The sequence below is a fragment of the Anastrepha obliqua genome, chromosome 3 (assembly GCF_027943255.1).
Source record: "Anastrepha obliqua isolate idAnaObli1 chromosome 3, idAnaObli1_1.0, whole genome shotgun sequence".
Lineage (NCBI taxonomy): Eukaryota > Metazoa > Arthropoda > Insecta > Diptera > Tephritidae > Anastrepha > Anastrepha obliqua.
Window position 1 is genome coordinate 71,827,042 of NC_072894.1, and position 19,773 is coordinate 71,846,814.

Sequence of the window (19,773 nt, forward strand, 5' to 3'; positions counted from 1 at the left end):
TTGAGACAATTAAAGTCATAAAAGAGAATTCGAAGAACACACTCGAGCTTGACTTGTTTACAGTAGCACAGAAAACAAACTATGTGACATATCACGCTGAAATTTGCCATATAAGCTTATAACAGTCCTACAAAAAACAAAAAATTTATTTTCGCCATATGCCATCCGCGGACCGTTTTATTGATAACGTCTCGTTCATATTTGAGCAGAAGGTAATTAAGAAATCTAATGGAATTTGAGATCCCATCAAATTCATCAATAGGTGTATGAGACTCTAAATTCGTTTTGAATATATTGGGATAAAAAGGAAAGAGCTTCGTAAAGCTCTCGCCGGAACAAGAAAGTTAATGTGTGGGAAGAGAAACGCGCAATCAATGTCACCTTGAAGTACGATAAATAAAATACAAAAAACAGCGATATAATCGATCTTCCGCACTCGAGCGACTTTAATCTGATTAATAACAAGCGAAAGCTATAAGAGGGAAATGGGACGGAAGAACTTATAGATCTTTGGGCAAATTCTATTATTATGATAACAAAATGAGGAAAGGTTCGCCAAATAAATGACGCATGTTCCAACCTAGACCGAACAAATCGAGGGAAACATTTTTGAGTCGTCTGCACATAATAGGTGTCTGGTATAAGCATCTAATAGCACCATTTATAATAAAGACGAAAATTAAGGCAAAATACTACTTCCAGGTACCACAGAAGTGGTAATGAAGTGACTATGAAGGGGGCAGAAGATTCACTTTCAAATGTAACAAGACAAATCGTTTCCTTTAAATAACATTTTAACCATTTAAAGAAACAGAGTGAAAATAAAGAGATTCCAATTCACACAATATAATTATATATGAGACAGTCTTAGAGACCTTGGCTAAATCAATGCAGATGCCATCAACTTGAAGTCCAGACAAAAATTAAACTTTTCGTAGCGAAGTATAATTTTTCCTTAATTATACAGGGAGCGCCATCTTTTATGTCGCTATGAAAACATTGAATAACGTTAAAAAAAACTGATTTATATAAGTGAGGTACTTTTATTTTTTTTCGTTATTTACAATTTATTAAAACTATTTTTTGAATACAATATCAATCAAGTGCCCAGCTTTATTAGCAATCACAAGCTCCAATCTTTTTTCTGCGTTTGTCATCACCTTGTCAAGCATTTCGGGTTTTATAGTGTCTATTTCGGTTGTTTCGGTGTAAAGCGATCCATGGTTGAAATTGTACTGAATTGACGTATCGAAAACATGTATGTTGAAGTCGATCGGTTGGTAAATGACAAAGTTATTCAGCGCTTACATACCGACATAAAAGATGTCGCACTCTGTAGTCTAGAAAAATTTGAAATTTGTAGACAGCTTTGAAATTGGTCTATACTTACGCACATCATTCTTATTGTGATTTTCAAAGATTGGAACAACTAATGACAATTTGCAATTATCAATGAAGATTACGGCTGCTAGTGATTTATTATTAAAGTAATTTTTAGTGGAGTTGGAATGAGGGTCCACTTAAGTCTGGGTTGAGAGCAGATCTGAGATGCCGCCAGTAGAGACGTCCAAAGTACAAAAATTTAAAGAGGAATAAAATGTGAAAATAATTCGACTGAGTTTTTGTTTCAAAACAATTAATTAGAACTACATCGAAACCAAAGAACATGTAACATTAGTTAGAATAAAGCCAAAGTTAGAATAAATTTTATACCATAAAATATTCGAAAGACTTAAATCTCCAAAAATAAAAGATGATTGTCATCAACTTTATTATGAGCAAAAGATGCAATATCTATATTAGCACAATAGTGGGTGGAATGTATGAGGCTAATAAAAAAAGGAATCAAAACCGCAAGAACTTTTGGTGCAAATACACAATTGCTCCAGAATAGGGTCTCAAATATCTTTCTTAATTGGCGGGTTACCTTCCTACGCGATTTTGGCCGAATTTCACAAAGCATGCCAGTCGTTTATTTCTCGTGCTGACTATTGCTCGCTGGGCACAGCAAGGGAAGCCAAGTCCTTCTCCATCTGATCTTTCTAACGCAGAGAACGCCTTCTTCTTCCTCTTCTACCATTAGCTGGTACGGCATCAAATAGTTTCAGAAGCGGAGCGTTTGTGTGCATTCGGGCGAAATGTTCCAACGAAGCCGTTTGATCTTTATTCACTGCACTAAGTGCATACAGTATATAGTTCCATCGCCTGTGATACTCGCCATTGCCAACGAGCCAAGTTTCAAAAATTTCCGCAGGATACTTCTCTCAACCACTTGAAAGGGCGCTGCATCGGATATTGTCATCGTCCAAGCTTCTGTGCCATGCAATAGGACGGGCATGGTGAGAATCTTATAAATATGATAGTTCATTTTGTTCGTCAAGAGAGGACTTTACTACTTAATTACATACTTAGCCCAACGTAGCACTTGTTGGCCAGATTTCAGGGTTGACATTGTTATCGCTGTTAATGCTGATTCCTAAATAAACGACAGTGACGTGAATAAAGATACGCTAGAGAGCCGACTGTTTGTTTAATTACAGGAGGTACTTCGTTTTATCCTCGTTCACCCCCAGGCTCATTCGTTTTGCTTCTGTATTCAGTTTGGAAAAGGCAGAACTAATAGCGTAGTCATTAAGACCGATTATGGGTTTTCATTAGAAAGTTCAATTTGAAAGGCATGTAGCTTACGCTGAACTGCGATAAGAACCGCTCCTCCCGCGGAGCACCCCTTTCTACCAAAAGCGCTATCTTTACGATATGAGCGGCGCAAGCGCTTACAATAGCGATTGTTCTGTATTTCGACTATTTTTTTATCACACTAAAGAGAAGCATTTAATAGTGAATACCACTTACTTGTTTCAAGAAACGGGCTCTTAATTCAAGAAGAGAAGAGAAAAAAATAAAATTAGTACGTGGAAATGACAACGAACTCTACTTTAATGCCATGTTAAAAGTTCATAGCGATATCTTTTAAGAGTATATCATTAGATGGAAATATGCATTCACTTTTACTTAAGGTGACTTAGTAAATTGAAAACATTCAGATCGTTTTTCTAAAATGTTTAATTTTTTTGAGTCTTTCGATCTTCTGAGAAACGAGTTTATCCCTCTTGTCTGCTGGGATGATCGTTACCGGCAATTTAAACGCCTTAAAGGTGCGAACGCCTGCTCAGAATTATAACGTTACTCATTCGTGAATTCCACTAAGACGAATTAAAGCACTGAGTGACGTCTTTACATTGTTAGCTCAGAAAGAAGTTAAGAGTGCGTTAGTTCTTGAAAACAAAATTGTTATGACCACATTGGAAACCCTGAAATGTTTACAATATTTAAAGCGCCTTGAAAAATGCAGAGTTCACAGCAAACATTTAAGCTACGCTAGTTGAATATGCATCCCTTCCATCTTACACTTTTTCCACTCGAAACACACTGCTCCGCACACTCAAGAGAGTATGCTAAATTATGCGCTTCATTTTCTAAGATACTTTTTCTTACTGCGTCTCAATTATGCATGCGTCAACAAAGTACTTCAGTAAATGCGCTACAGTAAATGAAGGGAGCTTTTTTTTGCTCTAATGAAATGCAATATAAACTGTACTATACGAAGCGATGTTCATGATCATGAGCTTGGCGCCTAAAGGTGGTCGCTTGTAAGCAGCAACCATCCATTCGAGCAGCAGACAGAAACAGTTCTTTGTGATTTTCTTTAGTTGCTAGCATCTACTTTCATCTACTTAACTTGTATCACAAGCTCTTTACAAAATATTAAACTAATATAATAGTTATTATGCTTTACTCTGTTTAGGTGTCCTGGGTGCGTCGCAATGCACAGGGCGAGAATGCGCTGGATCTGTTGACGGTCGGACTGCATACCTATACCGGCGACAAACGCTATAAAATGGAGTTTCAATATCCGAATAATTGGCGTCTGAAAATCACGAACGTGAAAAAGGACGATGAAGCGATGTATGAGTGCCAGATATCGACACATCCGCCACGAGTGATACAAATTAATCTCTTCGTCAATGGTGAGTGAGGGTGTGATTAAATGGCGCGGCGCTGAGTTCTGGCTCAACGCAATCATAAAGTGATCATATAATGAGTTGATGATGTGGTATAAAATGTTGCATTGCGGTGTGATGTGTGGAATGATAAGAGAAAATTTAATGATGTGGTGCGTATACAGTGGCGAACATGAAAATAAAGGACGTTGGCAGACATGCATTTGAGGCAGAATAATGACTGGTTCGGACAGATTCATGCAATAAGTCAAGCAAAATCTATCAGCATCAAATATTTAAATTGAAATAGTGGAACTTGTAGTAATATTATGCATATAGCGTGGCCACCTCTGAGAGATAGGAAAAGAAATTTAAATGAAACATCAACGGTGAAAGATAATGGAATGGAATGTAGCATGGAATTTGGCATTGTATTGAAGCTACTTTCACTTCATACAAAATTCCGCATCGGCTTCTCTGATCGTACCGGTTGCTCGAATTTTTGTTGACTCCTTCCAATTTATATATATATATATATACATATATATATATATAATTGGCGCGTACACCCTGTTTGGGTGTTCGACCAAACTCCTCCTCCTATTTGTGGCGTGCGTTTTGATGTTGTTCCACAAATGTAGGGACCTGCAAGAGATTTGCCATTGCCTACCGAGGGGCGACCGCTTTTAGAAGAAACTTTTTCTTAATTTTGGTGTTTCGCCGAGATTCTAACCTACGTTTTCTATGAATTCCGAATGGTAGTCACGCATTTAGTATAGAGTTTTCCAATAAGGGCACAGATCTAGAAGATCCAATTTCGAAGGACTCTACCACAAATATCCGGTTGTATCTAAGCAGTGATCTATATTATATTGACTTTGATGCTATCAGTCTGTTGTGGCTTATTGGCATAGATCTGCGACGTCAAAAAACCCCATAGAAAAGAGTCTGGTGCGGGCAAATGGAATAATTTTTTATTATTTGTACGAGCTACTCGATCATAAAACTTGCCATTGTAATTTGGCATCTATGATTAAATACTAAACAGGCGCCGGAAAACAACATGGCCCCAGTTCTAGAACCCCTTACTAGAAACCCTTATAGTAATAGCGGTGGTAGTACTTTACGTATTTCGTAGTTTATATGTATTTGGCAGGGAGACTTGATTAGCCGTTCCACATTTGTGTACGCTTATAAACTTTACGAACTATCAACTCAAAGATTTAAAGACGTAAACAACTCACCCAGAAGCGCAGGCAATACTCCCGCTATCCTGGGTTAGTGTCCCAGCGTTCCTAAGCTAAGCTCTCCCTAATAGAGTTACATCTCGTTCAATTAAGTTCACGCTCCAATGCATGGAAGCAACTCGCGGTTATCCCTTTATCAATGTATAATTTTTTTGTTTTCAGCCAGTTGGCTAAAAAACTTTTCCCATTACTGTAATGTACGCACCGTGGGGTAGAACTAAAGTATATTAGCAAAATGGTTGAACACATAAAATATTGTATATGGATTTCCAGTATTTTCCGAAAGGACTGGCTGTGGATTGTTGAAACTTAAAGTGCCCAGGAATTTGTATCCGAACTTCGTTCTTAAAAGCGGTATAACATGTAGAAAGTGTTTTGCCGCTACAGTGTCATACAGTTTTGAGGAATATTGAAAGAGTATCAATTCATGGTCGAACAAAATGTTTGCTTTTTCCGAAGACTCAGCTAAAATGGAAAGGTGTTGATGTAGGCTCTTTCATCACAGATCGTACAGAATTGCCAAATATCAAAATGATCACATGTAGCCATTATATAAGGTTGTCAAAAAAGTCTTGCGGTATTTTTATTGAATTTTCAATTGTTCATAAAATTGTGCGATTTAAGTCAAATATGCACCGTTTTGTTCGATGACGAGTTCCCAACGAGATGCCAACTTCATAATGCCCCTCTTATAGAAGCTCGCTTCCCTATTGTCAAAAAACTCGGAGAGCCAATTTTCACAGGACTCACTTGTGGACAACTTCCGACTACCAAGCTCGTTCGCCATCGACAGAAATAGGTGGTAATCACTTGGTGCGAGATCCGGACTATACGGTGGATGCAAATGAACCTCCCATCCGAGCTCCCGGAGCTTCTGGCGTCCAGTTGTTGGCAGTACAGGTCCGAATTGAGCGTTTGGCCATAGGGGAGCAGCTCATAGTGGATGATTCCCTGCCAATCCCACCAAACACACAGAAGAACCTTCCTGGCCGTCAATCCAGGCTTGGCCACCGTCTGGGCAGCTTCACCGCTTTTCGACCACGACCGTTTGCGCTTCACGTTGTCGTAAGTGACCCACTTTTTATCGCCAGTTACCATCCGCTTCAAAAACGGGTCGATTTTGTTGCGATTCAGAAGCGATTCGCATGCATCCATATGGGCAAAAATGTTTTTTTGCGTCAAGTCGTGTGGCACCCATACATCGAGCTTCTTTTTGAATCCAAGCTTCTTCAAATGGTTTATAACGGTTTCATGACTCATGCCCAGCTCTTGGCCGATGCTACGGCTGCTACTATCCCGGTCTCTTTCGATCAATTCAGCGATTTTATCGCAATTTTCGACGACAGGCCTTCCGGACCGTGGCGCATCTTCGATCACCTCTGCACCAGAACGAAAATGTTGAAACCATCGTTGTGCGGTGGAAATGGAAACTGTTTCGGGTCCATAAACTGCACAAATTTTATTGGCAGCATGAGATGCATTTTTGCCTTTATCGTAGTAGTACTGTAAAATATGCCGTATTTTCTCTTTATTTTGCTCCATGTTTGCGACGCTATAACTCACGAACGACTAAAAGCAAACAACAATTAATCAAACACGTGTTAGCACGTGAAAAGAGCTTTCCAAAAAGCTCTAGCGTGAACCGATGCGACGGATACAACTAGAACTACGCGCTTGCAAAGACAAGCTTGCGGAAATACCGCAAGACTTTTTTGACAACCTTATATATATATATATCTATAAAAAAACAATCTTATGAAAATAAAAACGTTAAGAACTTCGTGTATCTGAAGCCCCTCGATGCCTTTGGGTTCTCACTGAGTACAGGCGTTTCCCGTCTTCTAGCAAATTTCTCGATTTATTTGGCGCCATCTTATACTAATGTCATGAAGCGTGCCTTCTAGAGATGTACGATTTCAGAACATTAATGATTAAAAATGATTTTCGATATATGACCCCAGCAGAGCGTCTAAGGGCCTTTATCGTAAAATAAAAAACGCCTTAGACAAAATTGATCTTTTTATTATATTAGTAAACATAAATAGTTTTAAGACACTAACTATGAAAACGCATATTGTCACCATTAAAGTATTTGTTGTAGATTGTTCAGAATCATAAATTTTTGACTACTTTTTCGAGCACTTGGGCCTACATGTCAAGATAAGGGTAGTCTATGCTAGTTTTTAGGTTTGAGGTACTAAATAGCTTGCTCAGTAAGACAGGCAAGAGGCATCAAATGTTATGACTTTGGAGGCCAAAGTAGAGCTACATTTTTGAAGATAATCTTACCATTGAATAATAAGTATTATGTATTAGATAAAATACTAGCGTGGAATATCATTTTTGAGTACATTACTGGCTGGAAGGTGTTGCTTTCAATTCTTTTCAGAATTCTGCTAAAACCAAAGCCTTTTCAGGCATATGGAAGTGAGCTTGATTTAGTATCCGACTCCGGCTGGAATGCATTTTCCAAGATGCTTCGATGGTAAATCAGTACCATATGACAATTTTGCTACTCACAAAGCCGCTGAGCTAACAGTGAGTCTCAATCACAATCAATGAATATAAAAACTGAATATTGGGTGAGGTACTGAAGTGAGCATACGAGTATAAGTACATCAGGTGGCAGATATCACTATTATTTTTTACTCTTATTAATGATAAATGACTGCGAATAGTATAACACTATTATTATATTCTTACTGAAGAGTACAAAGTAAAAAATTTGCCTAAAAAATCATTAAAACCAAGCGATAAAACTCTCGGTTTAACTGCTTCCATCGGTTTAATAGTCTTTGACACTTTATGTTGGCTTTAAGAGTTTTAAACTTGACGTGCAACTTTTATTAGGCTTTAATATCTAACATGGGGTTACTCTTGACTACCTTAATTCGAGAACGTTGCTTACAGTAGCGAGAATGGCTCTGGATTACTAAGCAATACTTCACTTTAACTAATCGTGCTTCCCAGAAGTGCCAGCCATACTCATTTCAAATATGATGTCAAATAACAAAACTATTTCAGATGTCCAGATTTTTGTGTTCGCTCTTGTATATGCCTGTGTGTAAGTACGTATGCGTATGTATGTGAGTGAAGTGGTGTCAATGTAATAAATTCGAAGTGCCGATAAAAGCATGTCATCACATCACAGCATGTCAATAAAATGGGATAGAGTTAGTCCTTTACTTTCTTGTTGTTGTTAAGTGATGGATGTTAGTAATGTAGGAAATAATTTAATCATGTATGGTTGGATGCACCCAAATGCACTCACGCTGATAAATATACGATTTAATGGCATTTAGTTATGAGTTACATTTACAAAAATATACATACATACGCATGTCCACGCAAAAGTATGCATGTAAGTATTTTACATAAAACACATACATATATAGCAATAATAAAACACATACAACCACTTAAGTGTATTTCCTCCTTATACTCGCCTATAATACAAACACGGTTTTTGCATTTCATATACCCATCACGAAAGGTATTAGTGTGTAATCTGGCCAATTACGAGTGTGAATGCTCTGTGTATGGTATATAGTATATGTAACTACCAACAAATGGAAAAATGTGTATATGGTATACACCTACAGTAGGACGGGTTGGTTTGTAAAGAATGATTTTTGTCGACAACCTTCCCATCAGATTCGGATTCTGCATAAGCTTGTACTTGGGGATTTTTTGATCTAAAGAATTGATACGATACGAGTATCGTTTTCGTGATGGTGTTAGAAAAGGTTCTTTCTAATAGCGATCGCCGATAGGCAAATCTTCGAGTGTGATTCTGCCATGAAAAAGCTCCTCATTAAAACCAAAGCGCCAACTATTTATATACGAGGTTTGTTCAAATAAATATAAGGTGAAGGTTTCATGGGTATATGGTTATGATATCCAAATCAAGGCCGATCGTCCCAATGGAAGAGTCCAGGAGAGAGTCAATAGCAGAGAATCGCCGAGCACGCAAAACTCTTGTCTTATTCATGCCACTCACAAACAAACTAAATATGCTTTATTGTTAAAGTCGTTAACATATCTTCGAGACGAGTGTACCACCATAAAAAATAATCAAAAGTCGAATGTACGTAGCCCGTAAAATTTGAAACCTTCACCTTATTTTTTGAATACACCTCGTATATCTTTTTCATATGTAATTTTTTTTCCTTGCGGAAGTCTGTAGAATAATTCGAACATGAGGATCTGTCATTTATTCATGCTTCCGAAAATTCTATCAAATACTTAAGACACAGAAATATATATGTAGAAGTTAATGCTCGACGTGTGATTCATAAAAATAAAAGGTGTTGAGACGATATAAAGTAGGAAAAGACATCTTGTGTTCAATGTAAAATAAAATCATGTCTCCAAAAACATTTTAGAAATAAATTTTGGAAGAAACATAGTGCGCGAAGTCTCGTTTGGAGTTATGTGGTAAAGCTTTTAACTGTTAAATAAATGGTAGTGGACTTGAAACCGGGCCAACTATTTTATAATTGAGGAAAAATTCGTAACATGATTTATGCGATTCGTTGCGAACTCTCTAAATATATTTGTATAATTGCCATTTAAAGTTTACGAAATGCAATAATGCATCATCCTTGTGAATGCCCCAATAGTAAAATGTAACGGTTCTTTTAGTTTTTTTGCAAGTTTTAGTGTGATTTCCTTATAAAGGTATTCCCAGAAGAATAGGAGGGGCGCTGCTGTGACCTATACTGAAAGTTAAACAGCGAGAAGTGCAGAAAGCACTTCATTGAATAATGAAGGGATTTTGTGAATATAATTTAAAACGTATATAAATTCACTAGGAATAGTCTAAAATGTTAAATTGAAAGAAATGGATTAAAAGTAGTATCTTGTATTTGTGAAGAGTTGTCTCTCAAAAGTACACATATGTATACCAGGTATGATAGTTAAGTTCAGTAAATTCATCAATCAAACAGAAGAAAATTAAGTTATGAACAAAATTATATCATTAACCTCTTTCCAATGCAATAGTCAACCACTAACTTGCTTAGATTGGAATCGTTTCTGGTTTTCTTTCAAATCATTTCTGGTTTTCGTCCAAATCTAAGAAATTGCAAATTACACATAACTTGCTTTGTAGCGCCATCTTTCAATTCTTTGAGTAAAAAACAGGTATTAAAAATAAGATGTTCATATCGAAAAATGCCAAGAACAAGTTTGTATTAAAAAAATCATTAATATATGTGTTCATAATTATGAAAGTGGTCTAAGTTAAAATTTAAAAAAATATGAGTTTATCACTTATTTCACATCCACATTATTTTAAACTATATATATTTATTGTAATTTTCACGATATCGTCAAAAATAAACCTTTAGATAGTGGATGTAATTTCAACATTATGCGGAATTCATTTGGTGTTAATTATGAAAGTGGTTTAAGTCAAAAATTTGAAGTAATTACATATAATTTATATTTACTGAATGGAAAAATCCAAGCATGCCTTAATGAGGAAGAGAAATTACATCTTAGTCATGATATACATTTACAAAAATGTCCTAACAGCAAGGAACTTGTCTAGGAACTGCAGAATACCAGAAAAAAGCCAAAGAAAATTCCAGCGAACACTATAGATTCTCGTTTGATTTGCAAAAAGGCCTTCAGCACCTTAAATTGTCTGTCTCGTTACTTTATGAATAAGCGAAATATTGTATGTACGTGTATAACTTGGGCTTTCATAATTTCCATAATGACAATGTCAAAAGGTCTGTATGGGATGAAACTACAGCATCAAGAGGTGCACATGAAGTAGTACCATGCATTTTAGTGCATATGGAAGATATTATAATTGCTCAAAAATAGGTAATAGCTTACAGTGATGCGTGTTCAGACAAAATTCGTAACATTAAAGTAGCATTAAAATGGATGAAAAAAAAATAATAATATTAAAATAATAATATTGAAACGGTAGGCAACAAATTTGTGGTATTGGGTCATTTCTTTCTACCAAATGTCCATGATTTCGGTTTGATAGGATTGAAAATAAAAAAAAACAACTTACTTATGAGCTGAAAATTCAATGGATGCGTGTCCTGAAAAATGAATATTATACAATGTTCTAAAAAACTAGTTTACATGATTCCAACGTCCACGTTTTGGAGCTTTCACCTAAAAGAGGAAGACTAAAAATATACGAAAATATAAAATTACTTCCATTATACACCACTCCTAGACCAGTAACGGAAGGAAAACATAAATATATTATGTGTTTACTGAAATGCATCCAGTTTATCTTAAACATTTTAAGTATCTTAAAAATTAGAAAAATGATGAAAGTTGATGACTTTTTAAAAATAATTAATAAATGTTCATGAATTATTTCTTTAAAGTTATTGCTTCAAATAAAACTCATAGTTCTTTATTGCTTTAAGTCATTTATAGGGCATTCAGCTAATTTTGAAAATAGTCTAAGTCAACTAAAGCTTTAAAAACAACATTTTCGTATGAAATTCGTACACAATTTCATATTGATAATAAATTTCCATTAATCAAAACTAAGAAAATTAGAAATTAAAATGTCGCATAATATAAAAATATTTTTTAACTCGTTCTAACGCAATTCATTAAATATCTCCAAACTAGAAATATATGACTTAGACCACTTTCATAATTATGGGCACATATAATACTAAAAATACTAACTTTAATATTAATTTCGTACTAATCCACCACTGACTCTTGACCTGTGCTGGCCTAAAGTTTCTTTCTTAAAACTATAATCAAAATCCGAATCTGTCTAAAATTGGTGCAGAAGAAAATTTAACCCACCCTAACCTACACACTTATAATATAGCCATATATAATATTTGGATTCATTGTGATTCTTAATTTTTCTACTTTTTCCCATTTCTTCCGTATCCGTAAATCCCATAGCACCCAAAGTGATGATTGTTGACGAGTTCGGCGATCCGCTACAGGAAAAATATTATGAAATCGATTCGACGTTGCAGCTGTCATGTGTGGTCCGCAATGTCGCCATGACCACATCGGTTGTGTTCTGGAAGCACGGCGATGATGTACTCAACTATGATGTGACCCGCGGCGGCATCAGGTACGTGTTCACATACATATGTACAAATACATGAGTATGACTGTGTAAGTGCATATACACATACATATACACATGCATAGAGAATATGCGCTGTTGTTTGCGAAATGCATATCCTTTAACGCTTTGCTCACTTCCCCTCCCCTACACGCTCTCAGCCTGTCTGTCACAGCTGGTGTCTGCCATGTGCAATGTTGCGCTTGTTCACATTCCTCTTGGGTGCTCCCACTAGTGGCGCAACAACATTTTATTATTAAAATTAAAATTTACAAAGCACGTCTTAATGAGATGGGCTTGTACGTGTGAGCGAATGTGCAAGGGAAAGGAAGTAGTTTTGTCATATGGGATATTGTTTTTGTAGCTCTTTGCTTTAGTATAATATTTTGTTGGATTACGGTTCAAAACGTCACTTTGCGCAGGCAGGCATATGTATGTGTGTGTGTACGCGTGTATGCTTATTTGTGGTCTTTTGTTTGCATGAAATGCATTAAGTTACGAGCGCTCACATTTGCATTTTCATGTATGTAAATACATATGCAGTTATATATTTACATACTATGTTGCACTTTAATTTTCTCATTGGATGTTGGAAAACAAAATAATGAAAAGAAAATCAACCATAAGCCGCTTCTTGATTGCAGTGAGCGGCAACAAATTAACGCTGTGAAATAAGTCATTAAATACGAACAAAAGGCACTTATTATATTTTCATTTTATTAAAATTTAAACAGTTAAAATCCAGTAAATATGTCAACTTCTCATAGTTGTGAAAGAGCTTAAGCGTCGTTTATGTTAAGCTTGTCGATTCGGAAAAAAATTTCTCATATACACACTAGGGTAGTGCAATAACTTTCTGTCTGGAAAATGTTTCAACTTGCCAAACATCAGTTTCGTTATCCTCTACATTAGGACCTCACCACTTTCATCTAGTATGGGCGCCTTATTATGATACGTGGAACCCCATAAATAAAACAAAAAATTCGTTCGCATACTATATGGATCTGATTTAGAGGCTTACCTGTTGTACGTGCTTATTTTCATTTTATTGGTTAGTGGTTCCTTGGCCGAAGTCTTAATCTTCGGGTTAATGCTGCATAATTAGATCCTTAAATCTGCCTCTATTGGAATGTATTTCTACACTCATTTTTACTATGAGGAAAGTAAAAAAATTTCTATACATTTTTAAAACTTTACGATTTTTCAATAAAAATATTAACCAAAGTATTCATACATGATTTAAGGAAAATTGTATAATATACATATATTATATAATCTGTATTTTTTTTAAATAAGATCGAAAATTTCACTTGTTTTAGTTGGCAAAACCACTTCGTCTCTCTAATAAAGGATGTAATATTGGGGAGGGTTGCGAATTCTAAGTCTATCAGACATCCAAAGAATTAGAAATTTAGGACGTGACAGTGACAGAGGAAATGTCTCATAAACTTTCTTTTTATTTTCATTATTGGCACAATAATCATCCCACTAATTTTAGCAGACTTGAATAAAATTCATCTACGTAATTTCTTCTTTCTCGTGCAAACTTACATTAATTAAAAATACTTTCTGAAGCAAAATTTTTCTCCGCTTAAACTTTCCAAATTCTTGCCATTATCAGCGGGCAACACATTAAATACATTTAGAGCTACCATAAAGAGCTTGCAGTTAACTCTGATTGAAATTGTGGTGTGACAGACGGTTGTTACGCGGATTACTGAACAGCTGCTATGCCTATTCGATAGTTTTATGAGTAAAAGATGGACCACAGGCAACAAATACGCGTATTAGCAGCCCTCATACTAAGAAATAATTCTGTATCTAAAAAAATCTTAAATTGCAATTTCTGAAACTGCTTCGAAATATCAAAACAATTGAATTAATATAATATCAAACGTGTTAGTGCAAATTAGCATTGCATCCAGTATTTCTTGTTCTTCTCTTTAACTGTCGATTTTATTAAATTATGGGGATTAAGTCTAGTAGTTGATCCGGATTAGTTGCACTTAACTCCTGAGATAATTCTGAATTAAATCGTTAATCCCGATTAACGCCACCGTCTGTCTAGGCTATAACATTGCTAATACAAGGGTAAAAAGTAACATTAAAGTGGTGATAAAATCTGTATTAGAAAATATTCTAGAATTTTTTCTAGTATGATTTAACCTATTTCTAATCAAATTTATATCAACTCCTGTAATTAATCAAAGCAAGATTTGAAAAAAAAAATATTCTGGCCACATTATCATCATTTGTGTTGCCAAACCTACTTTTTACTATATCCACATTTAGACCTAAAGGCTCTAGAATTTAATTTGGATTTCGACTTTATGCCTTGCGTATGTGGCATTTCTCTGCCTCTCTGGTTTGCCATTTTTTAAAAGGTAATTATTGTATAAGATATACAAGTATGAAGTAAACACTCAAGTTTATATATTTCAGGATGTAGAAGTTGTAGGTGGTTTTTTTTTAACTTGAAATCTCGTTAAGCATTCGAGTTTTTTCTGTTTTAATTAATTCTGAACCCTCTTGAAATGAAAATCTAACAGAGTGGCAATAGAAGAAGGCCTTGGATTAGTCCACAGAGTGGTACTATTATTGTAAAGTCTCAAAAGTACCAAAGCAGTAAAAAAATGAGTTCGTCTGTTCAAGTTGGATCTTCAATTTTCATTTTGTAGGCACTATGCCCTAAGCTTCCATCAAAACCCCAGTTACTTTGTGATGTTTCATTTATAAGATTTTGTAAGCTTATTTCGGCTGATATTCCTGTAACGATAATATCGTCGGACAAAAGAGAATTTCGAAATTTCTGTATTGACTTGTAGCCCAGAAAAATATCTTTATGAATTGCTTTCACCACAAATCGGAGAACTATTTACTTATTTTCAGTGAAATTTTAACCTAAATAAAGACTAAGTGTTTCTTGAAGAGATAATTGAGAACAATTTTACACAACCTCACAATGTCGTTATGACATTTTCAAAGCAAATTGCAAATTAACCTTCGTTTTCTCAAAAACTAAGTCTTCAACTCTCCGCTTTTTCATTCTATCGGAACAATCTTTAAAAGACTTCAGTGGTCTCTCTTTGCGCGAATCCAACCCAGGTAATTGTATATATTATTCTAGAAAAACCTGGTATTATCTCTGGAACCTGAACTTACTTATCCAACCAATTTGAATATTTGTTTTCAAATTGAGGGCAGCTGCCTTGGCATTTGATCCATTTTTCCTCATCCGCACACAATATATCCGACAAAACTCATCCAATGATGGCGTTTCTGGTTATGGTAACTCCTCAATATTTAAACTATTTATCAAAACCCACTTAACTGCTTCATTTCGTCCCCTTTCTGTGTTAACCTCGTAACTTCATTTTTTTCGAAATTGAGATTTTTAGTGAAAAACACTCCTTAGCACTACTGTTACGTAAAACAAAACATACAATATTCATGATGATCATAGAATTTTTTTTCAGAGCGTTTCGATTTTTCTCGTATCTACATGTTCGAATTTAAAAATCTGGTATCTACTATAAGTATCGAATCAAATAAGTTATAACTTTTCATAGAAGTTAAGTAACTCTAAACATTTTTATCGATTTACTGAAAATTATGATTTTGTAGATACGAGGTTAACACAGAAAGGGGACGATTTGTTGCTTATCCCTTTTCCCACGCGATGCTTCAAATAAGTCTCTCAAAGTAAGAGGTGGACTTCCTAAAAAGATAACCTTTTTTTTTAAGTTTACAGAAACTAGCAGCTAAATTTGGTGGACAATGAAAAATGAAGGCCAAAAGTTTCATATAGTCGTGACAAAAGCGAATAATTTTTTATAAGTCCACATGCAGTTCGACTGACCCTTAATATGGCTCACTTATAGCAGCTGGTACAATGAAATTATAAACACAAAATCATTAAATTAAATAGGAAATTAAAGAAAATAAAAGTATCTATTATCTTGGAATATATCACTTTAAAATACGAAATACTTTCTTATATTGAAGTTTGCACATTGGCGTTACAATTTAAACTATAAGTAATTTCCTTTTTGCATTTATTCATGGTATTCTCTAAATAATATATTATCAAACTTTGAAATAACGAGCTCATTAGTTGCTAATTATTTTATCTACCTGTATTTGATTTTCGAACAAGCTTGAAGAATTATTTTTGCCATGGAGGGTCCCACTGTGCATCACCTGGGAAGTTGAAGGTCACACAAATGGCTGAGAAGATGGTGGCTACAGTTTTTTTTTTATTTATCAGCCCACTTTTTTTCCAGTCTTAAAGAAAAGGATATCAGTTTGAAAATTTCTAAATAAAGCCCCTAAGACAAAAATGTGGAGCAAATTGAATCGAGAAGTGCGTTTTATGAATGCCAATGTCCCGCTCACAAGTTAGGTATTGCGATTGTGTGACTTCGAAGCACTTTAAGTCCCTACCGTTCCTATAGCTCAGATTTAGGCTCTTCAGATTGCCAATACGTTCATTCCCAAAAATTAATGTAAAGCTGATAAAACTTTGCTCAAGATGATGAAGTAGAATAGGCTATTATTAACTGTTTTGAAGACCTAGATAAACCATCACTACGAAACGTATTAAGCTTATGGAAAAATAAATTGAAGAGGCAAAATAACTTAATAACTAATTTCATACTCATTCTTGGTTTTATTTTATGGCATATTTCATTTATCGTGCTGGAAAAGTATAATATGATTTCACATTCAGTTGACTGGTATATCTCAAACAGTTTCTACACAGTGGCTCAAGTGTCAGCAGGCAGTCAGATTCTGTTGCTAAAGAACAAAGTATGTGAAGCGTGCTTTTTCAGCGCTAGAGGTAATTCGCTACAATTCTAGAGATGCCTGTTTTTGTTCTGTTGGTAAAATTAATTGTTGACACCAATTATTTGTAATATGTTTATTGATTTATTTTTTTTAAAGACAATTGGTACTACGGGTTTTGAGAAACTTAGTCATAAAGCTATACTCTCTTCGGCAACGGGAAACAGTTGCCCATCGTTATGAAAATGGCCGTCCTGCAAAAAATGCATTTCGCGCCCTTTCCAATCAACAGAACAAGTCATTTGAGTAGTTGATAAGCAAACTGCAGTATTCTGAAAATTCACATTTTATTAAAGTAAAAATGTGTACCCAGAATGAATGACTGTTTGGTATGGTTTTCGGACTTGCTACACAAAATGATAAAATACAATACAAAAAACTATTTCGGCAAACTTTGTTGCACTTTATTTGCAATCTTATTGAATTACCTTTACACGAAATAAACCTATAGATAAATATACAAATAACAGATTTCATTTTCCAGTTCAAAAAAGTGACTTAGTTTCTTTGGGTACTGCTTGCCTTTTCTTCTAAAAAAGATTTAGAGTACAACTTCGTTTCAATAAATGGGCAGCAAGTGTACTCATGAGTGGATTTCAAACCATAGAAAATGTTCTACCTATAAAACTAGCAAACATTCGGTTTTCTGTTGATATGAATTAAATGGTGGGTGGATGGGTGCATTTTAGCTGTAAAATAATATAAATAAGCACATAACGTAAACTGAATGTATTTGGATACATTTTGATCCCTTAAATAGCCTAGCTTCTTTATAAAAATATAATAAAAGTCGTTAAGCTAACTCGCTAATAAACATTTGAAATAAGATAAGTGCGCCAATTACGAAGCGAAACGTAAAATCACTTTTTACGAGCGTCCAAGCACAAAACTACTATGCTTACAAGTGTTTCCATGAGCACAGTGTGCAACTAAGTGCATACCCCGCAGGAAAATATTTATGCTATCTATTGACAAGCAATGCCTTTTTTTATTTTAACAAAAGTGCACATTAAATATCGTCGCGTCATCATTGGGCTCTTGTTTAAAACAAAAAATATTATAAATAATGGAATCAAAGCCAAATTATTCCGGAGCTTAAGTTTAATTTATATTGCCCGGTTGATGGAATTATCGCACAACTAAATTTTAGCCGTGTAATGATGAACGCCAAGCGGATGCAAGAAATGTTTCCAGTACAGAAATTAATTGGAGAATCCCTAACCAATTGGCGCGTACACTTCTGTGAGGCTCTGTATTTGGCTGAGCTCCTCCTCCTATTTGTGGCGTGCGTCTTAATGTTGCTTTACAAACCTACTTACCTTTCCTACTATTGGTAATTATCAAAAATAAAAATAATAAAAAAATGGTTTACACTGAAATATGTGGTATATTGTACATTTGTTAAGGAAGGAACCAAAAATTAAAGCATATTTAAAGTCACCTTTATCGCTCCGTTTAGACTCAGTACGTGGGACTAAAAATTTTCATTAAAAGCAAAAACAAAATTATCCGTTAAGATTCGCACCCAGCGTTCGAGTATGCATTTATCTCATAAAACTAGTATAACTCACACTTGCAGTTAACTCTGATTGAAATTGTGGTGTGACAGACGGTTGTTACGCGGATTACTGAACAGCTGCTATGCCTATTCGATAGTTTTATGAGTAAAAGATGGACCACAGGCAACAAATACGCGTATTAGCAGCCCTCATACTAAGAAATAATTCTGTATCTAAAAAAATCTTAAATTGCAATTTCTGAAACTGCTTCGAAATATCAAAACAATTGAATTAATATAATATCAAACGTGTTAGTGCAAATTAGCATTGCATCCAGTATTTCTTGTTCTTCTCTTTAACTGTCGATTTTATTAAATTATGGGGATTAAGTCTAGTAGTTGATCCGGATTAGTTGCACTTAACTCCTGAGATAATTCTGAATTAAATCGTTAATCCCGATTAACGCCACCGTCTGTCTAGGCTATAACATTGCTAATACAAGGGTAAAAAGTAACATCAAAGTGGTGATAAAATCTGTATTAGAAAATATTCTAGAATTTTTTCTAGTATGATTTAACCTATTTCTAATCAAATTTATATCAACTCCTGTAATTAATCAAAGCAAGATTTGAAAAAAAAAATATTCTGGCCACATTATCATCATTTGTGTTGCCAAACCTACTTTTTACTATATCCACATTTAGACCTAAAGGCTCTAGAATTTAATTTGGATTTCGACTTTATGCCTTGCGTATGTGGCATTTCTCTGCCTCTCTGGTTTGCCATTTTTTAAAAGGTAATTATTGTATAAGATATACAAGTATGAAGTAAACACTCAAGTTTATATATTTCAGGATGTAGAAGTTGTAGGTGGTTTTTTTTTAACTTGAAATCTCGTTAAGCATTCGAGTTTTTTCTGTTTTAATTAATTCTGAACCCTCTTGAAATGAAAATCTAACAGAGTGGCAATAGAAGAAGGCCTTGGATTAGTCCACAGAGTGGTACTATTATTGTAAAGTCTCAAAAGTACCAAAGCAGTAAAAAAATGAGTTCGTCTGTTCAAGTTGGATCTTCAATTTTCATTTTGTAGGCACTATGCCCTA

The 19,773-nt window shown here is 34.9% G+C and overlaps 1 protein-coding gene across 1 annotated transcript in view; it reads left to right on the forward strand.

The window, feature by feature from the left end:
• Nucleotides 1-19,773, forward strand: part of LOC129242671 (uncharacterized) — a 158,860-nt gene that overhangs the window by 127,431 nt on the left and 11,656 nt on the right. Inside the window, exons 5-6 of the mRNA XM_054879457.1 lie at nucleotides 3,806-4,028; nucleotides 12,155-12,332. Coding sequence (XP_054735432.1) covers nucleotides 3,806-4,028; nucleotides 12,155-12,332 — 401 coding nt within the window. The remainder of the gene's footprint in view (nucleotides 1-3,805; nucleotides 4,029-12,154; nucleotides 12,333-19,773) is intronic.